Genomic DNA, 17,144 nt, shown 5'->3' with positions numbered 1-17,144 from the left:
GTGTAAAGATGCCCCCATCAAGTGGTTCGCAAACCTACCAGAGAAACATGTGGATCTGAGCAAAACATGCCGTGTACCCCATTCCTAACACACAGGTAAAGTCAAAAGCAATGGAGATAAGGAGCATAGGAGGGGAAAACATCCCCCCAATCCTGTCTTTGTGATCATTACAAAGGAGAACATTGATTCTGCAGGCAGACATTTTGAGTCTACCTTCCAATCACATTTGATGAGACCTATGAATAGACCTACAACTGTACAGAGGAAAAGGCACAAGTAGAGTAAAATGAAGACACGAATTTTGGTAGTATTCCCAAACCTAAGACTAAGTTTACCTGTTGCCTGGGGGAGTTTTCCTCATTTACCCATGTCTATTCTTAACAAACCCTATTGGGTTCCAGCCCCAGCCAGGGCCCTACAACTTGAACTAGAGCAATCCTTGCAGTGTGTTCCAGTATCATGTCTGTCTACTTCTGATGTAGCAGGATTATTCACAGCTGGACCTGGGAACTGGAGATTCTCTGTGTACCCAGGTACCTGCAAGCCCAAGGACTGATGACACCCTTAAAGAATGTCTATGAGAATGTGAATTGAGAGGGAGAGGGAGAAACTGATCACAGCATGTACGTACAGAGTGAGGTGATTGTTATCATTCTGTGATAGGCCAGATTGCTGTGGGAGCGGTACCTCGGTTTACATGTGTCTGAGCTACCTTAGGAAGGCAAAAAAAAAAAAAAGCATTATTGATCACCTCACTCCCCAACTAACATTGTAGAGAAATAAAAGTGAGAGCAAGCTTTTCATAATGTCAGTGTAATCGTAGCAATGTCGTTGGAGAATGCAGTGTTGTAATTAAAGTCTATTAGAGATCTAAATGGAAGATAATGCCTACTTTCCTAAACAAAGCACATAGTAAAATATTTAAGAGATGGAGCATTAAAAAATTGTAAATTGTACCGGGTTACAAACTCATTCACCCATCAAATACTTATTGATTATTAATATGTTTCATGCACTAAACTAGGTACTTGAGTCTGCCCTCATTGAGCTTGTAAAAAAGTGGGAAGAAAGAGATAATAATCAAAGAATCATACATAGCTATGTAATTATGTTTTGAGAGCTATGCTTAGGAAGGAATGTGGTTCTCTTAGAGCCTATAATAAATATATTTCACTTGCACAGGTAATCCAAGATGGTTTTCTAAAGAAGTAAGACTTAACCTGAGATCTGAAAAACGAAAACAAAAACAAACAAAAAAAATTGATAAGGAGGTTAAATAGGAGAAGTGTCAAGTGAAGGGGGAAAGAAATTGCAGGTTGAGTGGACAGCATTTGCCAAAGCCCTTTGTTGCAGCTTTGAAAGATGCAGTAATGAAAGATGGCCAAGGTGGCTGGAAAACAAATAAGAGTCGAAAGAAGAAAAGTGCTAAACCTTACAGGATGTTATAGGCCATGGCCAAGATTTTACTCTTAACTCCGAGATGAATGGATGGCCACTAAAGGGTTTTTTGTTTTTTTTTTTTTTTTTAATTTTTTTATTTTTTATTGACTTTGTAATAATATTACATTAAAAATATATATGTGAGGTCCCATTCAACCCCACCCCCCCACCCCCCCTCTCCCCCCCCCCAACAACACTCGTTCCCATCATCATGACACATCCATTGGATTTGGTAAGTACATCTTTGGGCACCTCTGCACCTCATATACATTGGTTCACATCATGGCCCATACTCTCCTCTATTCCATCATGTAGGCCCTGTGAGGATTTACAATGTCCGGTGATTATCTCTGAAGCACCATCCAGGGCAGCTCCATGTCCCGAAGACGCCTCCACCTCTCATCTCTTCCTGCCTTTCCCCATACCCTTTGTCCATTATGTCCACTTTTCCCAATCCAATGCCACCTCTTCTATGTGGACACTGGATTGGTTGTGTCCATTGCACCTTTATGTCAAGAGGAGGCTCAGATTCCACCTGGATGCTGGATGCAATCCTCCCGTTTTCAGTTGTAATCACTCTAGGCTCCACTAAAGGGTTTTAAGCTGTAGAATGAGAACAGTTAGTTTTACATTTTGGAATGATCATGTGGCTGCTATGCAGACCAGAGTGAGGGGTCCAGAATAGGAGCAGGAAGCCTGCTAGGAAACTATTGCTCGGATGAAAGCAGCATGGACAAGAGAAGTGTGAGTGTGAGAGATGTGGGTGGATTTAAGAGAATATTAGAAGATGAGATTGAGAGGTCATGGTGATGAGTTGGTTATGATGTGTCAGGGAGAGGAAAATATCAAGAGTGACTCCAAGGTTTTAATGCAACTGGACGTGTGGCAGTACCATTCACAGAGATAGAAAACACTAGACACAAAACAGCCCGATTACTTTCCTGGGTTCTTACAATAAAAATGAATAAAAACAGTGCCCTTTTCCATGACATCCAATGTATGAATTAACCTCAGTCTGCCTGTCCAGCCCTACCTCAAACCACTCTGCTCTTGCTCACAGGGCTTCAACCACACAGTTGCTCTTTCAGTTCTCTGAAAAAACCAAGTTCTTCTTGTCTTGGCATATTCACACATTCAGCACCTTCCACACAGAATATTCTTTGATGGAGCTTGTTCTTCAAAACCTCAAGTCCCAGATTTAATGACACTTCACAGAGAGGCCTTCCTTGACAACCAAAACTAAAATAGGAAACCTCTTGTCTCTATTACCATTTTAGAACCCTGTTTTTTCCCTATATTGCTATTATCACAATTTGTAATTATTCTTTATCTGTCTTCAATTGCAAATAGTCTTTCTTTACATTATAAAATCTATGAAGCGTGGGCCATATCTAATTTGTTTATAACAGTATCTCAATGCCTAGCAAAGATACTGCTGTCAATATTCACGTACTATTTCTTGAATAAAAAAATTATATATAGTAAACAATAAATTACCCATCTATATTATTACTGTTACTATTGTCATCACTAATATCTAGCCATGAAACAGAGTTCTCATTTGATAGAGATACATAGCTAGCTAGAGGCTGAGCAGAGAAACAAATGTTCTTTAAAAGATTTAAATATGACCAAAATGAAGCTAGAGGTAGTTACTAGAAAGGAGAAGCATCAGATAATTTCTATTTCGTTGTGAGTCCTCAATGAAAAATTTAATAATAGAAGGTGCTGATATTTCTTATTATAATTTTTATCTTGATTATATTCATAATATCTATGTCCCTTGTTGTCACTATCATCCTAGGCACTTTCACCGCTATCTTTAATCAGCTTCAACAGCCTGACAGCTTTTTACCTAATTTATTTACCTATTTGTTTGTCTTACCAGTCTTAACCTTGGATACCAGAATAAAATGATTCACACATTTCATTGTCTGACCTTTCAGCACTTAGTAGGAAGGGTTTTATAGCTTGCTCAGGCAGAACAATCCTAGCCTAGGAATTGTCTTGGGTCCTTAATGCCATCTCCAGGAAAGGAGTGTCTCTGACCTCAGTCTCCTCAGAACCCAACTACTCTTTTCAACTGAAATTTGGAGGTAGTCATTAGAATTTAAAGCCAAGCATAATACTTGGCCTGGCAGTTCTACTTCCAAGATTTTTCTGAAGAGATAAACACAAGACTATGCAAACACATGGATGTTCATTGCAGGACTCTTTGTAATATCAAAAAATTATTAGAAACTATTTAAATATCCATAGAGATGACAGTTGAAATACACCTTGTTCGTATATGCATCTTTGTAAATATGCAGAAAATATCTGAAAAATGCACAGTCTCTTAACAGTAGTTTTCTCTGGTTTATGGGAGTTATGGAGGAATTCAATGAAAGTCACTTTAAAAGCATAAATGTAATATGTGCATATATACATATATAGTTTTATAATTTCATACAACACTCACTATATTCTGTATAACTATATTATACAATGTGCTTATTTGTATATTCTGATATCTTCCCAATCTTTTCTTAAATTAAACATTTTATTTTTAAATAATTGTAGATTTGCATGTAGTTGTAAGAAATTATGTAGAAAAAGCTGGCATATTTTTTACCTAATTTCCCCCAATGATAGCATCTTTTTTTAAAATAATGTATTTTTAATTTTTTAAAAGACTCTTAGATACATAAATGTTACACAGAAAACAGGGATTCCCATATACCCCACTCCCCACATCTGCCACACTCTCCCACATAAACAACATTCTTCATTAGTGTGGCACATGCATTGCAATTGATAAATGCATCCTGGGGCATGGTCACTAAGCATGGACCATAGTTCACATCATAGTTTACACTCTCACATCTTATGGGATTATTCATTTTACGGGAAGATATAAAATGGACTATATCTGTTGTTGCAATGTCATTCAGGATGATTCCCAAGTCCTGAAAGAGCCCCCTACTACACCTGTTTTTCCCTCTCCCTGCCCCCACAGCCTCCAGTTGCCACTGCCTCCATATCAATGATATAATTTCTTCCATTGCTACAATCACAATAAGTCTATAGGAGAATATCAGTAAGTCCACTCTAGTCCATATTTTATTCCCCGATCCTGAGGATTCTTGGATGGTGATGCCCACTCTACCTCTAATTGAGAGAGGGCTTCGATCCCGTATAGCTGATGGATGGGACTCTCTTGCTTGCAGTTTTAGACTCTCTCATTTCCTTGGTATGATGGTTGTCAAACCTCTCCTCCTTGTTCATTGCCCTGGGTCAAATCAATGAACAGGAGAGTAGGTGTTGCAACTCCGCTGAGGCTCAGGGCCTTGCTGGCACATGGATATCCCAAAGATTCCAGTCTCTTTGACATATACCTGAAAACTCCAGCACCAAGTACAGGTTTAAATAGAAGGAACAGAGGAGCTATATGTAGGGAAGCCATAATTGAGTCCAACTCTGTTGCTCTTAGGAGCACAAACTCCAAAGCAGGGCCCACTGGCAAGGTACCAATCTCCAGAGCTATCTGCCCTTACTGTAGGACCTGGGTATCTCCAGAGCCCTCAGGAGCCCCACTATTTGGGGTGGTACCCACTTTGGCAGTCTATGAGATCCTGCTGAGATGTGCATAAGCACTACCAAAATGAGACCTCCTGACTCACTTTGAAGTCTCTTAGTCACATGAACTCATTTGTCTTAACCTTCTCTCCCTTTTATTCAAGGTCTTTTTCCAGTTGCATTGCTAATTGGCACTTGGTAGTAATCCCACGGTACCAGGGAGCTCACCCTAGGAGTCCCATCCCAAACTGGGAGGAAGGAATGCATTTATACGCTGAGTTTGGCTTAGAGATAGAGTCACATTTGAGCAACAAGGAGGTTCAGGAGGCAACCCAATAATAGCATCTTAAGAAACTATACTATGGTATCAAAACCAGTATATTGACATTGATACAGACAAGATATAGAACGTTTCTACCACCAGAATCTCTTGTGTTGCCCTTTTATAGTACACCCCTATGCTAGTTTTCCAGAATGCTTTGGGTTGGCTTTAAACAAGAGGAATTTATTGTCTCACAGCTTCTATGTCTAGAAGGCTTGTTTCCTCCTGGAGTCAGGAGCACCTGGTGCTTGCTTGCTGCAAACCTTGGGGTTCCTATGCTCATATCTCTGCATCACTTCATGTGACAATGTCCTCTCCCTTCTCTTCTGGATTCCACTGACTTTCTGCTTCTGGCTTCCAGCTCCTCCTTGTGGCTTTCTCTGACTATGGTGAATTTCTTTTGTTTATAAAGCACTCCCTGGCAACTCAGATTAAGACCAAATTTCATTCAGTTAGGCCACATCTTAACTAAAGATAATGTTTTCTAAAAATCATATTTACAATGGGTTCACACCCACAGGAATGCAGAGTGAAATTAAAACCTTGTCTAACTTTTGATGTATAATTCAATTTACCACAACCCACTTCCCTCATTCTTTGACGTCCTCCTTAACCCCCGGCAACCATGAATCTATCTTCATTTCTATAACTCTGTCACTTCAAGAATATTATATAAATGTAATTTTAGAGTATACAATAGTTAAACTTTTGAGATTGATTTTTTTCACTTAGCATATTCTCTGAAGTTTCAGCTAGGTTGTTAGTGAATCAGTAGTTCATTTCTCTTTATTACTGTATAGTATTCCATGGTATGGCTGTATGAGACTTTAACCATTTTATTTAGCCATTCGCCCATTGAAGGACATCTGAGTTATTTCCAGTTTGGGACTATTTCAAAAAAACTGTTAAAAACATTTGTGTACAGGTTTAATAAATGCCCAGGAATGTAATTTCTGGTTTGTATGATAGTTGCATGTTTAGTTTTTAAAGAAATTGTCAAACTGTTTTCGAGAATGGTTGTTCCATTTTATATTCCCACCAGTTATATATGAGTGATCCAGTTTCTCTATATCCTCACGAGCACTTGGGTTGTCACTTTCATAATAATATTTGTCATTAGTTTCTGCCTAGCTATTTATATGTTCCCTCTTAGCTCAACACCATTTTACACATCCCCAGAAAAACCCTTATCCCCAATCAATTACCATATCAATTGATTACATGTCTCAACTGATGACACAGAAATCAATCATTTGTCTTCTCCAGTCAGCACCATGAAAAAGACACAGAGGCTGACCTTTCTCAAATATGCAAAATACACCGAGCTAAGAGAGATAACAATGCCTAACTTAATAGTATTGCTGACGGAAGAGAACAAAGTATCCAACCTAATAAGACAAAATTTAAAGGAAAAAAAATCCGTTCATTCAATAAACACTGAGTCAACACTGACTACCTTTAGGCACTATGGTGTCTCCTGGGCATACAGACTTAATAAGGTCCCTATTCTTTTGGACATCACAATCTAGTAAGGAGACAGTGAAATAAGTATTAAAATAAGTACGTTTGGATCTGCACTATGGGTATGTATATTGCTTTAAAATAAGGTCTGAATTTGTTAAAATCGGCACTGAAAAACTATCAAAGATTTTGATGCTGGGGAATGATTCTTGTATTTCAGGAAACCACTTTTTGTGCTGCATGGCTGATGGAGAGGATCAAGTTTGGGGATTCAGAGGTCATTTGAGAGATTAATAAAGTAATGCAGTGACTAATGACAAGGTTTTTAGAAGAGCAGTACTAGGAGTGACAAAAAAAACATCTATGGCAGGTATGAAAAGTTTTATAATGAAAAGCAATTGCTCATCCACTAGAAGCTAAGGAAAGAACATATGTAGAACATATGATTGCAATGTTTCTGACCCAGGCAACTAGGGAAATGGCTGTGCATCTGAGCTTGGAAAGAGGAGCATAGGAATACATTTTAAAAAACGATAATGAGTTCAGGTAGATATCTGATGGGTTGAACATAAAATGGGGCATCTGGTGGAGGTGTCTTGTACATAACTAGTTGAATATACAGAAATGCAGATTGTAACTATAGATTTTGGCATTCACATTACAGAAGAGATGTTGGCAGCTATGGTAGCACATGAATGTCCACAATACAGGTTATACATAAAGTGAAAAGAGAAGATGAATAAAGTTTAGAAATATTGGAGTGCACCAACATTTAGGAGTTATAATAAGAATAAGAACTACTTAAAGAAATAGAGAAATAATGGTCAAATGGTAAGAATAAAACTAGGGGCCAGGGAAAGACAGCACATAATCCAATAGAGCAGAAAAGTTCAAGTAGAATGGAGAAATCTCAAGTGGCAATTCCTTTGAAGAGATCAAGTAATGCAAAATTACGTTATTTAACCCATATTTGTTGCCCTCCATATATATTTTCTTCCAAATAAGTCAGGCATGGTTAAGTAACTTGCTTTGGCCATTGAAACATGAAGTGAAAAGAAGCTGAGGGAAGCAGACTTGGCCAGTGGTTAGGACGTCCTTCTACCACATGGGAGGTCCGTGGTTCAAACCCCGGGCCTCCTTGACCCATGTTGAGCTGGCCCATGTGCAGTACTGATGTGCACAAGGAGTGCCCTGCCACACAGGGGTGTCCCCGGTTAGGGGAGCCCCACGCGCAAGGAGTGTGCCCTGTAAGGAGAGCCGCCCAGTGCGAAAGAAAGTTCAGCCTGCCCAGGAATGGCACCATCCACATGGAGAGCTGACGCAGCAAGATGATGCAACAAAAAGAAACACAGATTCCCTTGCTGCTGACAACAACAGAGGCTTACAAAGAAGAACACACAGCAAATAGACACAGAGAACAGACAAGTGGGGGGGGGGGAGAAGGGGAGAGAAATAAAATAATAATAATAATAATAATAAAAGAAGCTGAAAAGTTGGCCTATGGTTTACCAAGTTCCTTTTTACTGTATGTCAGGATGATCTGAAGTGTTCCAGACAAAGACTGTTCCATTATTTCTGTCACAGAATTCAGACAATCTGAGGCAGAACTATAGTCAACCCAAGAGGGCTATATAATGTGAAGAAAAATTAAAATGTGGAGGTAAGCCCCTGAGATTTTGGGTTTTTTTTTTTTCACTACAGATGTGTAACCTAGCTTATTATCATAGATACAAGTAAGATGAAGAAAGAAAACAAGTTTCACAAAGTGCAACTATTTTAGTTGCACACACACAAAAAATGAGAACCAAGAAATGGCAGGTTGGGAAATCAAGATAATTTTCACAGAGGAAATGGCATTTAACATTGTAAGTGTGATGGTTAAGTTCTTGTATCAGTTTAGCTAGGTTATGGTGTCCAGTTGTTCAGTCAAGCAACCACTGCCCTTGTTGCCACTGTGAGAGTATTTCATGGATTTAAATCATTAGTCAGTTGATTGCCTCTATGACTGGTTACATCTGCAATCAACTAAGGAGATTGACTTCAGCAAGTAGGGAAGTCACCGCATCCAATCAGTTGATGCCCTTAAAGAGAGAACTGATGATTTCAAGAGTCAAAAGGAAGAATTTCTATCTTTATTTCAGGCACCCAGCTTCTCCTGCAGAATTCACTGAAACCTTCTTGGAAGTTCCCAACTTGCAACCTGCACTATGGAATTCAGATTTGCCAATCCCCACAGTCATGTGAGCCAGTTCCTATAGAAAATCTCATAATATTTACATGTATATCCACCCTACTGTTTCTGTTTATCTGGAGAACCCTGACTAATACAGTAAGAATTCTAACAGGGAACAGAAACTACTCTAAATATTCAGAACAGAGGGATTATAACACAAAGAACTGAATAAATAGATGAAAACCTACAAAAGCAGGAAGCCACACTAATCACAAATGGAGAGGCAAAGAAAAGAGGTGGTGTAACCAGAGCCTGGGTGCTGTAGTCATCTGGGAGAAGTTGGAACAAATGCAGGTATATCCATTGGAAACTTGAGCCTCAGGGATGGAGTAGCCACTTCCAAAGACTCCCCACAAGATGGAGAGAGAGAGGGAGACATACTCTGGTTTTTCTCCTTCTCCTACCTCCTATTTCCTGCCTATTCCTCTCAGAGGCAGAAACCAGTGCCAAAGTCAGCTGACATGAGGGCTTGAGAAATGTAATCTGCAGGAGTCTGCATCATGCCCCCCCTCTCCCCCCAATACACAGCAGAGCAGGAGAAGTGTGGGGAAAGGATCAGAGGATAGATCTGAAAAATGTCTGTGGCAGGTATTCTAGCTGGAGTGAAATTTTATTTTTCATTATAGAATAAGAATGCTGGCAGGAAAAGGAGTTAGTTATCCTTTCAGAGCACATATGAGGAAAGATATGTTGATGAGACTAGATATGTAATCAAGGACCAGATCATGAGGGCCTTATATGCCATGCCACGGAACTTCAAATCTATTATATAGGTGCCATGATATTACTCAAATTATGTTTTGGGAAGAGAATTCTGGGAACACTGGAGATAATACAGTGTTCAGAATCCATTTGTCCAAGGTTGATGTAGTAAAGACTAAACTTGATGGCAGGGTCTGTGATCACTATGGATGGTCCTGGTGTAACCACAAATTTAATAGAAACTAGCATTTTGGCAAGAGACTCCAAACTAATTGTGTTAGTAAGACCCTATATTTGTCAGACAATACTTTGAAACATCTTTTTTTCATTTTAAGTTTAGAAGTAGTCCAGTAGAAGACTATGGAGCTGAAGACATTGTAAGATAAATAACAGATGAGCGAAAGTGAGGATGTTTACTCTACAGATAAGAAAAGGGAAAGGAAGGAGTGTAAGTCTTATTTTAAATGTTGGTTTATCTTTATAACAAGAGCTCTCTAGACATTATGACCCAAGTGAAAAATTACCTAGTTAGGCCTTTCTGAATAGATCCCACAGAAATAAAAATAGGACAAGCCAAAAATCTATTTAATTGCTTTATTCATTCTTTTCAGGAGTCACACATTTTAGGATGTTTAGTCTATAATTGGATAGAAAGAATTTAAGCCAAGGAGGATGAGAGCACTTCCACATCTGCTTCCACATCTCCTTCCACATCTGCTCTTGCTTTTGATCATACCAAGTATGATAGGGCCTCCTGTAAGGCAAAAGGACAATAACAATTAGCACATTGCAAAAGATGTTACCCTTACTGTCCTGTTTAGCCACCATTTTACTGACAGGGAAACAAAGTCTTGAAATGGTTAAGTCCATTCCAGAATCCTAGAGCTAGTAGATGAAAAAGTCACACAAGCTAGAACACAGGTCTTCTATCATAAAAAAAATCCTTCCAGAAATGTAGAAGTGACACTTCCCTTGAGAATCTAGGGCACATAAACTTTCTGTGGGTATAGTCAGTTAAGGAGAAGTATTTACAAATGAAAATAGGATAGGGTGGGCCAAGGGATGGGGGGTGGACTTCAGCATAAGTAAACTCAGCATAAGTAAATTAACCCCCAAAACAATAGTTACCAGCAGTTTCTTCACAGATTCAGAGGCCTCTGGTCCCAGCTCATCCACACACTTCTTCAGTCCTTCCACAAGGTGCTCAACAGAAATGCCAAGAGTTTTCAGAAGATTCTTTAATGGATCCATGAAGGAAAGAACATTATCCAGTGGTAAGGGTGCGATATTGTTGACAGGTCGGAGCAAACTACTGATGAAGAAGGCAGTCACTGAAATGCAAAAGAGAAATCAAGTGAAACATGCACATCTGTCTCCTGTCTATGACCTCATCACTCTCCACTCTATCGATGCCTCCATTCTAGCGCCACTCATCTGATTTCTCATGAAAACTTCTGCCTTTGAACCTTTGTACTTGCTGTTCCAAGGCCTTAGAACTTTCTCTCCCCATATAGCTGTCTTTCTTCCTCACTTTGTTTGGTCTCCCCTTAAATCTTAAATGTTACATCCTCAGAGACCTGTAATGGCCACTAAATATAAAATGGCCTTTCCTGTCACTCACATTCCTTTTTCTTCTTTGTTTTTCTTCATAGCCCTAACTATTACCTAAAACATTAAATCTTTTTTTGTTGTTTTATTGCCTTCCTTGACTCACTGAAATGTAGACTTCATAAGAATAAGGAATGTGTATTTTGTTCATTGTTCTACCCCACACCTAGAACAGACTCTGCCACAGAGTAAGTCCTGATGTTGACTGAATAGAGAGGTGCTTTGCACTGGCCATTTTCAGACAAGAGGATTCATCCTCTGTTTCCACAGCCTACACCTTTGAGGCTGAATGGGCGATGCCATCATAAATTTCCACTCAGGGATGTGAAGGGATCCAACCATAGCCCAAGAAACTGTTCCCAAACAATTAAACTCAATGCCACAAACATAACTGAGCATCAACTCTATGCCAATTGCCACAGATACATGATGAAGAAGACAAGTATGCTCCATTGAGAGGACTTGAACAGGCTGGTGGACATTAAAGATCTCTTTGTACCATGGTGTGGCATGTACTATGCTTCATTATGGACAAAGTTCTGAGGAAGCACAAATATAGCAATGACTAATTCTAATGTGGAAGGTTGTGTCAGAAATCTTCCCCAAAAAGCTTATGCTTCAGTTGTGCCTTCAGTTAACATCAAAATTACAGATAAAGAAAAGGGCAACATTTTAAGAGCAAGACTAGCAAAGGCACTGAGATGTTAGGATGAAAGTGTGTACACAGAATGGTGAGCCTTCTGCTCAGAGTGAACAGGACACAGAAGTACCATTCAGAATGGTGGGGAGGTGAGGTAGGAAGAGGATAAAGGAGGTGAAGCTGCAAATATTGGATGAGATCAGATTTTGGAAGCTTTGAATTCATGGGTTTGGATTTTTTCCTGAGGACAATGGAGAGCTTTTGAATGGGTCAACTGCATTTTTCATCTTTAATTTAGAAAGATAACTTTCATCTTAGAGGATAATTTATAGGGAAAGAATACAGCTTGAAAAAATATAGATGTTACATATGATTTATTTATACAATAACATATGTGCAGATGTGTAAAAACATGCACATGTGTGAACACACGCACATAGGAACACACATCCCCCTGCTGGCTAAGATGCAGCTAGGGGCCATTTTCCTTTGGAAATTTTTTTATTTCCCCATGCAAATCCTAAAACTAGAGTCTGTGTACTGACTTTCCCACTGTTTTATTACACCTTTCCAAAATTCTCTCACGAAGTGGGGCCATTTATTTTCACCGCCCCATCCTGTTTCTGCTGTCATCCCTGCCCACAAATCCTTGTCCCTGGACACTAAAGAACAACAGAAAAACTAATGCTGGTGCAGTTATAAATTCCTCCAAAAATTCAATAAAAATCACAAGTCAAAGTTGCCAATATAGGTGTGAGCAGCACCCATTTTCTTATGATGATTCTTTCTTTTTCTTATTTTAGACACTTTGGTGAATGTCTTCTCTGTATATACTTATATATTCCTGGGAGAAAATCCTCAAAGCTTCCTGTTCTCTCTGTGAGCAGTGGCCATCTTAGAATATTTTTCAGATGCACTCAATACATCTTCTTGAAAGTGAGAATGACACCTTTCAAAAAAAATAGATCAATTCCCATTCTCCTCCAGGAAGTAAGATCCTATACCCCTACTTGGGAACTGACCATTTCCTCACTCTGTAAGCACACAGAACTCATTGTGCATTTATAGTAGTCTCGTATTGTAGTAACTTCTGTAGAAATGTCATCTCCCCTACCAGACCATTAGCACCATGAGGATGATGTTTATGTCTGATTCATGTCTGAATCTTCCAGAGCTTATCCAGTGTCCAAAAGTTCATAGCCACTCAACAAATATCCATCAAGTGAGTGAACAGATAAATGGCAACCTCGCTGATTGGAGATGATAGCAATGAAAATTTCCAAAGCACAAAGTAAATAGTTACAAAGTCTTATTTTGACTCAAGGTTAAGAAAAAGTAATGGTGGCCAATGTCCAATAATAAAATATGTCATCTCAGCTCTAATGGATGTTGGTTCACTTCTTATATATACATTCCTAGAATGCATTAGAGGAGGAATTTGTATCTGAAATCCCTTCCAACCTTACCATCCTGTGGATCTAAAACCTCCTCCACTTTATTCCACTGTCAGTAAGTCTTGAATTACACTTGAGTTCCTATAGAAATATCATATATTCCAAACTACTTACCTGAGTAACTGCAAATGCCAATGGTCACCAGCAGGAAGACAGTTACCAGCTTCATGGCAGGTATGTGTGATGCCTACCTGGAGTATGAAATCAAACTGGGAAACTCAGCAAATTCAATGAACCAGTGGTTCCACTTGCTTGTGGAAAACATGACAGCTAGATTTGCACACACACACATATTTATACACCCACTGATTACATGAAATAGTCACTACCACTTGACTCACCCTACCAAAGGAGAGCATGAGGGTCAGGTTTCCTCACTAAACAAATGGGAGGATTTTCCTTTTCCTTCATGTTCCCATGAGAAACAAAGCAATAAATGAAAACATTCTCAAGTACCTCTTGTGCAAACTCTGGCACAGTGACAAAAATGGAAGGCAAAAAGTTCTAAGATCCCTTCTCCTGGAAGAACATTCAAAAGAAGTGAAGGTTTTATATTGAAATTTAAAAGCGTAAAAGTTTTGTTGCTTTCCTCCAGGTTTTCTATTCATGTGAAGTTTGGAGATTCACATTACCCAATTGTAGAAATGACTGCCCAGTTGTGGAAGCAATCTGGATACCACATTAGCCCTGGTATAACACAGAATCAGCTTAATGATATTTAGTGCCATATTTCTCTGGATTTTATTTTCCTTGCTTTCCCCTCACATAACTACCATAGCAAGATTGCCTCCTAGCTCTGTGAGGAGTCACCACTGTATTTTTTTTGTGCTCCCATATAGAATCAGGATTTGGAAGCTAAGTGCCTTTTAGAAACCTGGCTTCAGTGTGTACTAGATGTGTAATCTTGGATCAAACATTCTTATCTATACTAAATAGTCTTTTTATCTAAAATGGGGACATTAATAACAGAGCCCCCTAAGGTATGTGAGCCTGAAAAAAAGTTTTTGCGGGGAACTCGTCTATATAAATAAAATGAACCACTCAAAATATGCATGCCAGAGCCATTCTGGCAGTCCAGTCTCATGCAGTCACATAGAAGTAATACTGTGCTGGCCTCAGGAACATTCTGCTTGGCAGGCAGTCCACCCAGAACAAGGGCCCAACCATGGGGCCCCAGGATAACCCTAGAGTCACAAGTCCTGAAGTTTCTTGAGGTACCTGATCTGCCCCATATTCAAGAAAGACAGTAAGAGAGTACTTAAAGGGGAGACATGGGGATCCCACCACAGGAAACACTTATCAGTGCCAGACACTATACCCTGCACACGGCATCAATTTCATTCTCGCAGAACCCCCACCATAAGCACTTTTATCTTGATTTTGAAATGAGAAGTCTGAAGCTGGAAGCAATACATTAACTACAAGGTCACTTGGATAATAAATAACATGGCCAGAAGTTGAGTTCTTTCTTTAGTGATTTGTATTTCTTTACCTTTAAATAATTAATATGCATTTCCAGTTAGCATTTCATTTGTTAAGTAAATTAATTCATGAAGAGAAATGAAACAAGAAATAAATGAATGCCAGTGTTTCTAGGTTAATTTGGGTGTGCCTTTCAAATGGATATTTTGCAAAGATTGAATTTATAATCAGAGTGGAAATTCAATAAGCCACCTAACAAGTATGCACTGAGCATGTTTGGTGTGTGCGGTCACCCCTCGGGCTGAAGTGTGGTTTGCTGGCCTGGCGGGGGAGCAGCGGCGGCAGGCCAAGCCGCTGCCCCCATAATAGGGTGGCTGGTCGGACTCACCGCCACCCCCGAAGGGAGCTCGGCATGGGCGCAGAGTGCCCTCGGGTCTCCCCTTCTCAGCAGCCATGCTTCCGCGGCCGCCCCTCCTCCCGGATGGCGCCACACGATGCCTGTGGGGCGGCACCCTTCTTCTTCTTTCTCCCTGCGCAGGCGCAGGGCGGAAAATTCCAGTCTGCCCTTTTCCCCTCCCCCGACAGCAGCAACAGCCAGGCGTGGGCGGAAAAATCCAGTCTGCCCTTTTCCCCTCCCCCGACAGCAGCAACAGCCAGGCGTGGGCGGGAAACTCAAGTCTGCCCTCCACCCCAGCAACAGCAGCCACCAATCCCTAAACCCTGCCCCTTCCCCCAGCAACAGCGACAGCCAATCCCTAATCACCACCCCTCCCCCGTCCAGTACCGCCCAATGACCTTTTGCCGGCAACCAATCAGAACAGGGCATGGCTTCAACCAATCAGCCTTCCCCAGCCCCTATAAAACTGTTGCCTCTCCCTCAATAAAGTGGACTTGCGTGTTTACCTTGTCTCCGCGGTAGTTCTTCTGCCGTGCGCCCTCCAGTCCTGAGAGCCCCCGACAAGGGCCTGGCCTCCCTTGTCCCCAGTTCGTCGCCTGCTTCTCCAGGCGACCCCTTCGTCGCCTGCTTCTCCGGGCGACCCCTTCGTCGCCGGCTTCGCCGGGCGACCCCGTCAGCCGAACCGTGCAACCCCTGTGAGACCGATCCCTCGTCTGCTGCCGGACCGACCCCTCGTCCCAAGTGGGACCAACCCCTCATCCCGAGCGGGACCGACCCCTCGTCCAGAGCTGGACCGACCCCTCGTCCGCAGCCAGACCCCACCTCTACCGACCGAGCAAGCCGCCGCAGGTGTGTCCATCTCTGTGATAGATTCTGAGAATACAGCACTAACAAACGTAGGTACTGCCCTTGCACTCATTTTAATTCTATTAAAGAAAACTGTTAGAAGCAAGTTATCAGATTTTATTTTTCTCTATGAGGGAAATAACAATTATAAGGAAGTCAACTGAATGTAGATACAAGACACTAATCAAGGAAAAGAAAACAATTAGACTGGGATTTCAACAAACACCTTTCCTTTTAGCTGAACAAGAGATCATCACTAGGAAGAACTAAAGTTTATCTTCTCACTTTACTTACTGCAAATTGCATGGTCAAGGAGTAGCCTAAACTTAATTATATATAAGAGGGGGAAAAGAATCTTAAAATTTATCTTTATAAACCTAAGTATATAAAATGCAGTCATTATATCAACCTCATAAAGCTCAGAGAAAAGCAAAAATCTCTTCCTTGCTTCCTCGCATGTTGATCGAACTCGTATTTAGTGAAAATCAGTACCATGTCATTTGAAGCTAACTTTTAGCCCCTTTCTAGGCATTGCAGGGAAATAGAAATGGGGTGTGAAGTCTGGAAGATGTGAGAAAGTAAATGAAGGGTAACCAAGAGAGAATCAAAGCAAAATCTAAAGAGCATTGGAATGGAAGGTAAATCAGGGTAGGATTGATTTTTTTTCAAGGAAGACATGGTGAACATTTAAGTGGTTGCTGAATTCAAACATTTGGATTAGCAGAGAAGAAGAGAAATAAGATTAGAATTTATAAAGATTTATTTTAGGTAACAGATTGAGACAATTATCTGGGCTAAAAAGAAAGATACAAAACAATAAAAAAAAAAAACAGTGTCTCTTTCATCTTTCTAATCCCAGTCATGTTCACAGTGACTGCCCATGGCAGGTATAAAACAAATGCTTTGTTTAGGAATCAAGCAGTAGCAGATCGGTTAGACAGAAATGCATGGCTATTAAATATTTAACTCTGATGGTCTGAATGAGACTTGCTCTTCATCTGGCAACACCTGATCAATAGTAAGAAATAGGGATGCTTGAGCAAGGAAAAATCTAGTAGCAG

At 40.3% G+C, this 17,144-nt stretch overlaps 1 protein-coding gene across 1 annotated transcript; it reads right to left on the bottom strand.

Moving 5' to 3' along the window:
• Positions 1-10,296: 10,296 nt before the first annotated feature.
• Positions 10,297-13,696, bottom strand: SCGB3A2 (secretoglobin family 3A member 2). Its single transcript, XM_004447104.3, has 3 exons — positions 13,533-13,696; positions 10,845-11,047; positions 10,297-10,470 (listed from the first exon to the last, which is right to left on the bottom strand). Exons 1-3 carry the CDS (start codon positions 13,585-13,587, stop codon positions 10,447-10,449), a joined length of 282 nt encoding a protein of 93 aa, XP_004447161.1. The 5' UTR covers positions 13,588-13,696; the 3' UTR covers positions 10,297-10,446.
• Between the last annotated feature and the right edge of the window lie 3,448 nt (positions 13,697-17,144).

This window comes from Dasypus novemcinctus, chromosome 2 (assembly GCF_030445035.2).
Source record: "Dasypus novemcinctus isolate mDasNov1 chromosome 2, mDasNov1.1.hap2, whole genome shotgun sequence".
Taxonomy (NCBI): Eukaryota; Metazoa; Chordata; class Mammalia; order Cingulata; family Dasypodidae; genus Dasypus; species Dasypus novemcinctus.
This window is presented reverse-complemented; position numbering and strand designations above follow the sequence as displayed.

Bases quoted from the DNA above. Each gene is read 5' to 3' on its own strand.
- SCGB3A2 (XM_004447104.3), bottom strand. From the start codon at position 13,587: ATGAAGCTGGTAACTGTCTTCCTGCTGGTGACCATTGGCATTTGCAGT. The intron at 11,048-13,532 runs GTAAGTAGTTTG...TTTGCATTTCAG, and splicing joins TGGCATTTGCAGTTACTCAG to TGACTGCCTTCTTCATCAGT. The intron at 10,471-10,844 runs GTAACTATTGTT...TTTGCCTTACAG, and splicing joins AATCTGTGAAGAAACTGCTG to GAGGCCCTATCATACTTGGT.